The 9497-nt window shown below is 38.4% G+C and overlaps 1 protein-coding gene across 6 annotated transcripts; it reads right to left on the bottom strand.

The window, feature by feature from the left end:
• Positions 1–282: 282 nt before the first annotated feature.
• LOC149166546 (U11/U12 small nuclear ribonucleoprotein 25 kDa protein-like) lies at positions 283–9093 on the bottom strand. 6 transcript variants are annotated; one of them, XM_089432664.1, is made up of 5 exons: positions 8830–9093; positions 8653–8749; positions 8451–8550; positions 1734–1869; positions 283–936 (listed from the first exon to the last, which is right to left on the bottom strand). In XM_089432664.1, exons 1-5 carry the CDS (start codon positions 8951–8953, stop codon positions 914–916), a joined length of 480 nt encoding a protein of 159 aa, XP_089288790.1. In that variant the 5' UTR covers positions 8954–9093; the 3' UTR covers positions 283–913. The 6 variants fall into 6 exon arrangements, with proteins under 6 accessions (XP_089288790.1, XP_089288792.1, XP_089288788.1 ...); XM_089432666.1 differs by having other exon boundaries at positions 1745–1805; positions 8830–9090; XM_089432662.1 differs by having other exon boundaries at positions 1745–1869; positions 8830–9089.
• Positions 9094–9497: the final 404 nt, after the last annotated feature.

The raw sequence follows: 9497 nt of genomic DNA, 5'->3' as shown, positions 1-9497 counted from the left end.
TTTTGAGATTTATTTACGTTTTTATTTTTATAATTTAATTTATAGTTTAAAAAAAGATATAACAAAATTTTTTAAGGATAATTTATAATTTAGTATGGAGGAGATAGGAGAGATTGAGTGTAAACATTTAAATATTAATTCTTTATAATTTAGTATAGAGGAGATAGGAGGGATTGAGCCTAAACATTTAAATATTAGTTCAACATTGAACAAGAATAAGTATAATTAATGCCAAAATTCTACTCGAAACTAGCAGTGTTCCTCAGATAAAGATTGCAACCGTAATCAAACAAAGAGAATTCATTTATCAGTTTCTTGCCTGGATATACCACCAAATGCTTCATGTACAGTGCAAACTACAATCTATATTTTTTAGATATGTTGCAGTCCCGAGAGACCAAACCACTACAGACTTGATAGATACTGACACATTCAATAATTTTTCCATACCATTGATGACTAGTCATAATTTTAATGACCCATCCCAGCTCCTTGTAATCCTATTTGTCACATATCTATTGAACTAGTTTACATCTGGCTCAAGCAATTTCAAAGAATGGAACCCAAATTGTCTCGTCTCTCCTGAAAATTGCATCAACCCTTATAGAGCTAACAAGGTGGTTGAATTTAGGCTAAACCCATCCCAGCATCCTGTCCACAGAATACTCTGTGTCATCGGAGTGGAGTGAAACAACTCGTCGTAAATATCTATTATTTCAGAGAAGCAGGTGAATTACTCATTTAAACATATATATACATCTCTGGATCATTTGATTTATCATGTTTCAGTGCCTTCGATGTACATTCTTTGGATCTGCTTTCATACCAACAATCCAAAGTTTTGTATAGATAAACCACGTTCTTATGGTGCGTGTCCAATGGAGCTCAATATGTGTAAGCGTTGTGTGTCCATTCATGTTTGCACGATCAGAAGACCTGTTAAATAGAATATGTTAGAATAAGTACAGAACGATCTTCGTAGATTTGAAAACTTAGCCCACACTAACTTTTATACCATTTCTGGAAATGGCCCATCAAATATTATATTGGTTTATGATTGAAGAGGTCTAGGTGTGCTTGAACCTAACAAGCAGTCAACAATTATGCATTACAGAAAACCTAACGATTTTCCCTATCGTAATATACACAATGATAAAAAATAATTTTTAATGATGTTGAGAAGTATTTTTAAAACCCAAATGATAGGATTAGGTAACGAATTTCCCTCAATAGAAGCATACAAGTAATCCGGAAGAAAATAAAACATGAATATTCACTAACTAAAAGCCAATGAAAGATGCAACAAAACAAATAGCACAACCAAAAATTGACCATATGAGTATTACTGGTAAATCTTAATGCTAGAGACAGATGCAATTCCATATATAAAAAAGGAAATCCAGCGAAACCAGCGTAGAGCCATCTTAACTCTGGATGTATCAAGCGCCGAGAGGGATCAAATCTTTCAAGGTGCAAACCTCTTTTTTGAGTGCAAAACTTGAGAAAATGTTTACACCTTGAAAGATTTGATCCCTCTACACACTTGATATATCCAGAGCTAAGATGGATCTATGCTGGTTTAATAGATTCTTGTGATGAAAATTTAAATTGGGTAAAACTGACATAAAGGGTTACTCTATGATTGGTCATATATTTTTTGATACGGAGGAAGAAGATCAAGAATTATTCAAAATGCAAAAGAATGCATAAACAATAATGAAAAAATAAGTTACCAAGTCCATACTTCTTTTTGAGTACTCCAAATGCGCTGTGCTTTCTTCGATGAAGTTTATCCCGTTGACTTGCTGAAGACATATGCCGTACAAAAGAAAGCTCTATCAATCCCAGCAAGGAATATTGGATTAAAATCTGTTATAAAAAACTTTAGTTTATAAACATAGCAGTCCTGAACAATCATTCATTGCAAGCAATGCAACTTTGAGAATTCATAAAGCCATGAGACATTTATTGGCATATTGACCTTGCAGCATGATTTGAATAGGATGCACATGTATAGAGGTCTCAACATACATAGGAGATAAGGGAGTCGATGAATTATCAAATAAAGATGATTTAGGATTTGTGCTGATGAACGCAGTGGATCAAGTTTCTGTCGATGATTGACAAAAACATAAGCCTTTGAAAATAGCACAAAACTTCTATCCACTTGTTCAGAACAAGATTAGTAAGGATAAATGCTTCAATGTGGGATGTTCTCTTCCAAATAAGGTAAATCTTGCCGGGGGAAGTGTTGAGATTTGTAGCTTGGGAGGTACTCCAAACGCTAGGGTACAGGGCTGTGGAGGATTTGGCACCACAAAAGGGTGTGAAACCAAGAAGAGTTTTGATGATTTCGCACTTAGAGATGATCAAGCACCCTTAGAGGAGCAAGGGGCTGCTTCAACCACCAAGAGAAGCCATGTAGGTTGAGAGATGAATTCATTTGTGTTTGTGTGGGCTTGCAACAATAGTTTCATGTCGGCCTAGACTTAGAAGGTTCGGCCTAGACTTAGAAGGTGCCCTCAAGGGCTAGACGTTGCACACCCTTCAAAACATATAAATAAGAGAAACGTGGAGGCTCATTTCTCACATCTAAAGTGCGACAAATCCCAAGGAGATACTTCTGTGATAGCCGCAGCCAAAGGAAGCCTAGCGAAGGAGGGAAAAGGGACTGTTTGCGGTGCTATTTTTTCATGACAGCAGGTCGAATTATTGGAGAGGGCAGCCAGCAAGAAAAGGAGAAATTCTGAGCCAAATCCATGCTAGTTTGAAGCTGTTACATCTCTGTTTAAGCAGGCGGAGTTTATGTGTAACCTCAGGCTGGACAGAGCCCTAGTTTACGTCAGTTCTGAGTTATTTGGAGTCTGTTTTAACAGCCTAGAAGGAGGCCAAGCACAGTGAAGAGGCTGGGCCAGAAGGGAAACAGGACAACGCCACAGTTGAAGGAGTTTTGAGGCCTAGTTGAGGGCTGTTGCAGTGGCACAGAAAGCCCTAACCAGTGGGCCGAAAAACTCAGAATCAGGGTCACAGAACAGAGTCGCATCTCAGGCAGAAGAGGTATGCTTTTGTCTTCTTAAGTTGATTTTTTTGCTAGTGAATGAAGAACTAGTTTGAATGGTTTTGGGAGGACACTTGTGGACTGTTTGGAGGGCAGCAAAAAGGTGTCCTTGTGTGCCCTAAGTCCAGATTTGTAAAGGAGCTCAAATTTGGTAGGAGAGGCAGAAGTGAAATGGCCTAGTGGTTGATCCCTTGAAGGAAGAAATGGCAGCCTAATTAGGCTTATGAATCAGCCCCAAGTTGACTGTTGGAGAAGGACATTTGACAGTGAAAGTGGGCAGCCTCCATGCCCTAGGTTTGTCTTCATTGGAGCAGCACAGGAAGGCAATAGTGGGAAGAAATCCCTAAGTGTTGAGGAGCAGCGGGTGGGCAGCTAAGGAGTTGTTCACAAACGGAGTTGTGAACAACTCATAAAAAGACCCTATGTGTTGATTCGTTGATGGACTAATGATCAGCTAGAGGGCAGATAGATTGGAGCCGTGTTCAGTAACCTAAAAGAGCAGGATTCATTGATAGAGGCACATTGGTGTTGCTGCAGATTGGGAACAGAAGGACTAGCAAATGTGTTCAGGGTACGACCAAGTGGAGCTGTGAAGTGCACTACATCAGGTAGTCGGTCAGTTGGTATCTTGTTCAGGGTAGATTGATTGTCATAGTTGTTGACACCAAACCCTAGTTTGTATTCTTTTCTCAATGATTGTATGAGGGCCATGATCCATAGTATGGAAGCCCTAGACTGTTTTATTAAAGTTTGTTAATACAACGAAGTTGGATTGAAAAATTGCAAAAAGTTTTCTATTTGTGCACTGGTTGATTTACTTCTGTGTTTATTCCACTGTGCAAAGTAGTTTGTTGTAGCATTTGAGTTCGTTGTGTCAGAGATTCTAAGACCCTAGCCTAGATACTCCATTTCCGTGGAAAAACAACAGGAAGGTTATCAAGGTACACACACATTGACATGGAATACCAGGAATAATTATACAAATACAGCTAACACAACTTTAAAAAATAACCAGAGGGTTGAACCTAATCCCTATTATGGTTATAATTAATGATTGAATAAAATTTAAATTTCAATGTCTACTTAGCCGAGTGAACTCTACAACACAGGGATAAATGTATGCTTCAGATGGAACTGTTTGACACATTTACAGTTAAATTAACTCTGACTAGATGGAAGCCTCTAGTCTATCTTTGCAGCACTATCTATGCTTGTAGTGCTCTCATCCAAAAAAAAAAAAATCTCAATGAGGTGTAGAGAATACATCAAACAAGAACACACAGGCAACAGGGTTTAGCCTTTAGGCATCAATGTAAAAGAGGCATTCTGTTCTCATTCTTTCACAATCAGACAACAGGTTTTAGGTATCAATGTAAAAGAGACAATCTGTTCCCATTCTCTCACAATCAGACAAATGTTGAAATATGGGCAACACGTTTCAGTCATCAATGTAAAAGAGGCATTCGGTTCCCATATCAAACAAAGCTGAAATACAAAATATAAAACCCACCATCCAAAGTAAGTATGAGAGTTGTCCTTTACATACACACTCAAAATATGGGCAACTGGTTTTAGGCATCAATATAAAAGAGGCATTCTGCTCTTATTCTCTCACAGTCAAAGAAATGTCGAAATTCAAAACAGATACCCACACCATGAGAAGTAGAGGTTTCCTCAATCTCACTATCTGTATCAAGATGACCAATTGTTTTTAACTTTTCATAGTTCAAGATGAGTGCTTGGTCTTTCCCATTGGCTCAAGTAAACTTTATTTAAGCTTCTTACTTCATTTCTGATTTGCCTTGTTCGGTCTGTAGCCCATACAGTTCTTTCAAGCCATAATATAACTTTAAGTGAAGATAAAATTAGATAGGATAAATTTGATGTCCACAAATAACCAAGGAATAGGCCAATAGGACTAGAGAGTACAATCGACTAAGGGAGAGTCTAGAACACTCCTGTATGAAAAAATGTTATCATAGTAAAAAAGATATACCAGATTGAAAGGATCATGAGATTGGCCAAACCAAAGCAAAAAAATCCTATGCGACTCAAGACCCTAGCTCAACATCATCGTCATAAATGGAAATAAAAGTATAGGCAGAGAGGGGAGAAGTGGCATCCCTACCTCGAACTGCCACTATGTCGAAAACCACTGCAAACACTGAAAATTCCATTCGAAGAGTTCCTGAGGCCAAAAGGGGCCTGGCTGTGTAATCCTGGAAAGAGCTATGGAGAGATGATATTTGTCTCTCCTAACATCTGAGACCAAGAGAAAGAAACTCGTGATAAAAGTATGGTTGATTGGCTCAACCAAAGTGACTGGGGATAAGCCCTCAAATCCTCAGTGAGTTGGTGCTACAGGCATATTGATGCAAAATGGATATTGTAGTTTGTTGACAGATTTGTCCCCTGTTTTCGATCTCTGTATGCAGTTCCACCACTGCTGTTATATAGTCCATCTTGAAAGAGGGTCGAGGTTTTATGTCTTGTTCCACATGACACTTCCTCATTTCTTGAAGGATGTTTTACTTTTTATGCTGTATTAAATTTTAATCCTCAAATTTGTATATATTTTAATCCTCAAATTTGTATATATCCGGACAGATGGAGGGCTTTTACACTGGGAACCATTTATACTGCCGTATCAATAATTAATGAAACTACACTTAAACAATGACCACCAATTTCCCCGTTATCAGCAATAAAGCTTGACATGCATTCTCTGATATTCATCAAATTACAATAGGCTGGGTCCAACCCATCAATTGAGAATTTGTGGCATCCCAGCCAGCACTCCCAATGAGAGGACAAGTAGAAACTAAACTGGACATTAAAATTCCAGCCCTCATGAGACTATTTTACCATAATCCCAACAGAGGTCTCACGGAAGCTTAGAATTAATTAAGTGCATGCATGATGAAAAATTATAAAATGCAGCAGAAATTGGAATATGTAGGCATAGATAGCGAGAATTCACGGCAAACAATACCTGTGACCCAAATTGAATATTGTTACACACAACAAGCAGAACGCATATATTTCCAGAATAATAAATAACATTCAATTGTAGATTCATAAACAAAGACAAAAGCCCTATGTTTATACAAGAAAATTTCCACCCAACCATAGGCATCCAATGTAGATGCCACCCCAAGCCAAACTATGAGGCCACCAGAGCAAAGGTACCAAGTTACACGCCTCAAGCTCACTCAGCCCAACCCAACTTCTCTCATGGATCAGCCAATCTGCTTCTAGACATCTCATCCGGCCATCAAACAGTCATGGCACTCTCTTCCATTAAGCTACACAAAACAGTGAAAATCTTCTCTCTGTTCAGCAGTCCCTTGGGATGCTCTTCCCTTCCAATGCTCTTCGGGGTAGACAGAAAAGAGTCCAATCTACTGAATGCCTTGTGGGAGAAGGCTGCAAATAACACTTGGCTCTAAAACATCGAATGAGCAGCAATTACACGGTGGGTGAAGGCTTCCTAACTGGCCCAGCCTCTATTCACAACTACAGACATGTATCTCTGTCATCCAATGTCTACAAAATTCCCCTTCCACAGTGCTGATTTAGTCAATTTCCTGGTCAGTTCATCGTTAACCAGGAAGAAGACAGCATGAAAATCATAAAACATGAAAATGAGAATGTTAGCATGAATGACAGTGAGTGAATTGAGGGATGATGACTGACTTTTCTTCTGAAGGGAAAATGAAACTCTTACATTTTCAAATAACGATTATACCCAGCCCATGTTCCAATAACTATAGAGCATACTTCCCCACAAACCTCTACATGCATTCAATGATTAGTTTATAAGTCAATGGAGGTGGATGGGTTCATTAGAAGCATATGATGGAAAAAGAGATGAGATCTTAGACTGAAACTTAAAAATAGAGGTTTACTTTACCTTAGGCCTCCATTCATCTTCCCTTTTGGTGGAATCATTGCCCATCTCATGCTCTCCGCAGCCATCTTTGACCATTACATATTATATTCCAGAATTAATATTTACATAACTTGAGTTCCCCTTGGCAATTCGACCACACGGTCCATAGAAATATAATTACAGCATCTACATGCCTAGCCATTCACTAGTCAGGCCTTTGAACTCTGCACTCAGAATTCACACTAGGAACATTACAAACAAGGTCATTTATTTAAGTTCATGTGGCTTCACTTTCATCGTTATAACCATGCATTTACATTTTACACATAATATGATCTAATACATTTCACTAGTCAAAACCAGGGTATTATAGAATTTTTCATCCATAGAAAATTTTGATTTCGGTGATCAGGACATCCATGCTCACACATTTAGCTGAAGTTTTGACTCCCAGCTTGATGGAGTTTGGAAGGAAAAGTTTGGCACTCTTTTCCCTGTCCATCTTGAAAAATAATGGCTGAATCATGACGATGAGCTAATTTTAAAATTTATACCCATTTCATGTAGAAGGGAAATCTCCAATACCCAACAGATACAAGTAGGTACATCAATGGATAGAAACCTCTGCAACCTAATTCAGAGAGTGCCTTGGATAACTGAGACTCCTATCAGTTAAGTTGTAAGTGGATAGACGATGATGATCGAAACAGCATTTAAGGGCCATATAGTAGTGCACAGTTTTGGTATGGCACAGGCTTGAGGCTTGTATTCCTCACAGTGGCTTCTTTATTGGTGGTTTGATTTTGGTTTATATACCCTGCATGCAGGCCCTTTTGCTGACCAATACAATTTTAGAGGTATGCGAATTATTGCAGCTTATTGTGCTTTGAGGCCCTAGCACTTATGAGAACGGATGACAGCCATTTGAATAGACTGCAATTGTACTTTCCAGCTTAACAGTGTTAGAGAACGAACCCTGAAACACTGTAATAGCACTCCCTCACCTTAACTATGCTCAGCTAACATACTTACCACCGTTGGAACTTAGAAAGATTGATATAACCTTCAAGCATAAGTCACCCGAGCAGAGCAATCTACAAGGATGAGCTTCGGTTGTTTAATTGTTAGCTGCTTGTCTTTGGAAACGATCCTCCAGCAAAGAGAACTATAAACATCCCAAAATCATGGTGAGAACATGGCTGCCTAATAAGCATGGAGTTACGTTTTAACTTGACCTTCGCCAACTCGAGATAAAAGAAAACGAACCTAATTGATCAGGGTAAGGCTTGAGTAATACTTTTTCTTTAGGGTTTCACACAAAGGTAACAGTAACTGAAGGATAATGGCATAGAATTCATTCATCAATCCATGTAATTACTGCATGTACTATTATGTGGCTCTGAAACTATAAAGCCAAAAAGCCCAAATCAAAACACTCGGTTTAATAATAAAATCCAAACCCATATCCACAATCTTCAAATGCTAGCATTTGATGCATACCTCATCACTGTCCTTGATTCCAAAACTGCTCAATAACGACCCGTCATTAATAAGCTCTTGATCATCGTAGGCCAAGCAGAAGTTTCCCCAGACATGACACCTGCAAGAAGAACCCAATTCTTCAAACTCAAAACCCAACAATTCGTAAGACAAAAAAACAAAATGCAGCATGGCTGGGAAGAATGATATTCAGTATCTGTACCAGGAAATCTTGCCTTCTTCCATCTGCGAGTCGCCGAATTTTTCCTCAATGGCCTTCTTTAGTTCAAGAACAGAAGCTGTTCCAGGCACACTTACCTCTGGAATAGAATTCAACCAATAGTTCTCTAAAACCCATCTGCAACTCCAAAGCTAAATCTAATGTATGCTCAAAACTTACCAAACGATGTTTTATCCATTCTGAAAATGCATAGGCGAATTGAAGCCTTAGTACACTCCACTTCCTTGGCTAACAGGGGCGATTCATCACCAGCCCCCAATGCTGCTGCTTCTATGGCTTTCATCTTGGGCACCAAAACGAATAACTTGGCCGTGCCAATGAACGGTATGCTGTATTAGCCATGTCCATGCAAGGAGAATATCATATATACACAAATATATAATTTCGGACCAAAGAAGAATACCATCTTTCTTTCGTATTCAGCTTTATCCCCATCGGCTTTGGTGAAAGCAAATCTAGCTTGGGTGGGCTCAGGGGACCAAGTGTTGAGGTGGAACCTTAAAGTCAAGGTGGTAGGATTGCATCTTATGCTTTTCCTCGGATGAAATTAGTTGCTATTTTTGGCCAAATTAGGTATCTATTTTTTTTTAATTCCGGGGGACTGGTATTACCAATGATAAGGCTATTTAGGATTATGTTATTAACGTAAAATAAAGAAAAAAAGTCCATTCTTTTTTCCCAAATTCCAAGAGATTGGTAATGGTATGAATGAGAATGCTAATCATGATGTAAAATTAAGTAAATAGGTAATTTTATTATTGGTTCAAACATGGGTAAGAATAAGTAAATAGGTAATTTTATTATTATTATTAGCCCAAATATTGGTA

The sequence above is a fragment of the Pinus tabuliformis genome, chromosome 5_1, assembly GCF_031772625.1.
Source record: "Pinus tabuliformis cultivar Carrire ecotype Pingquan chromosome 5_1, CPIR1, whole genome shotgun sequence".
In the NCBI taxonomy this organism is placed as follows: Eukaryota; Viridiplantae; Streptophyta; class Pinopsida; order Pinales; family Pinaceae; genus Pinus; species Pinus tabuliformis.
The sequence above is the reverse complement of the archived record's forward strand: the minus strand, read 5'-3'. Positions and strand labels throughout refer to the sequence as shown.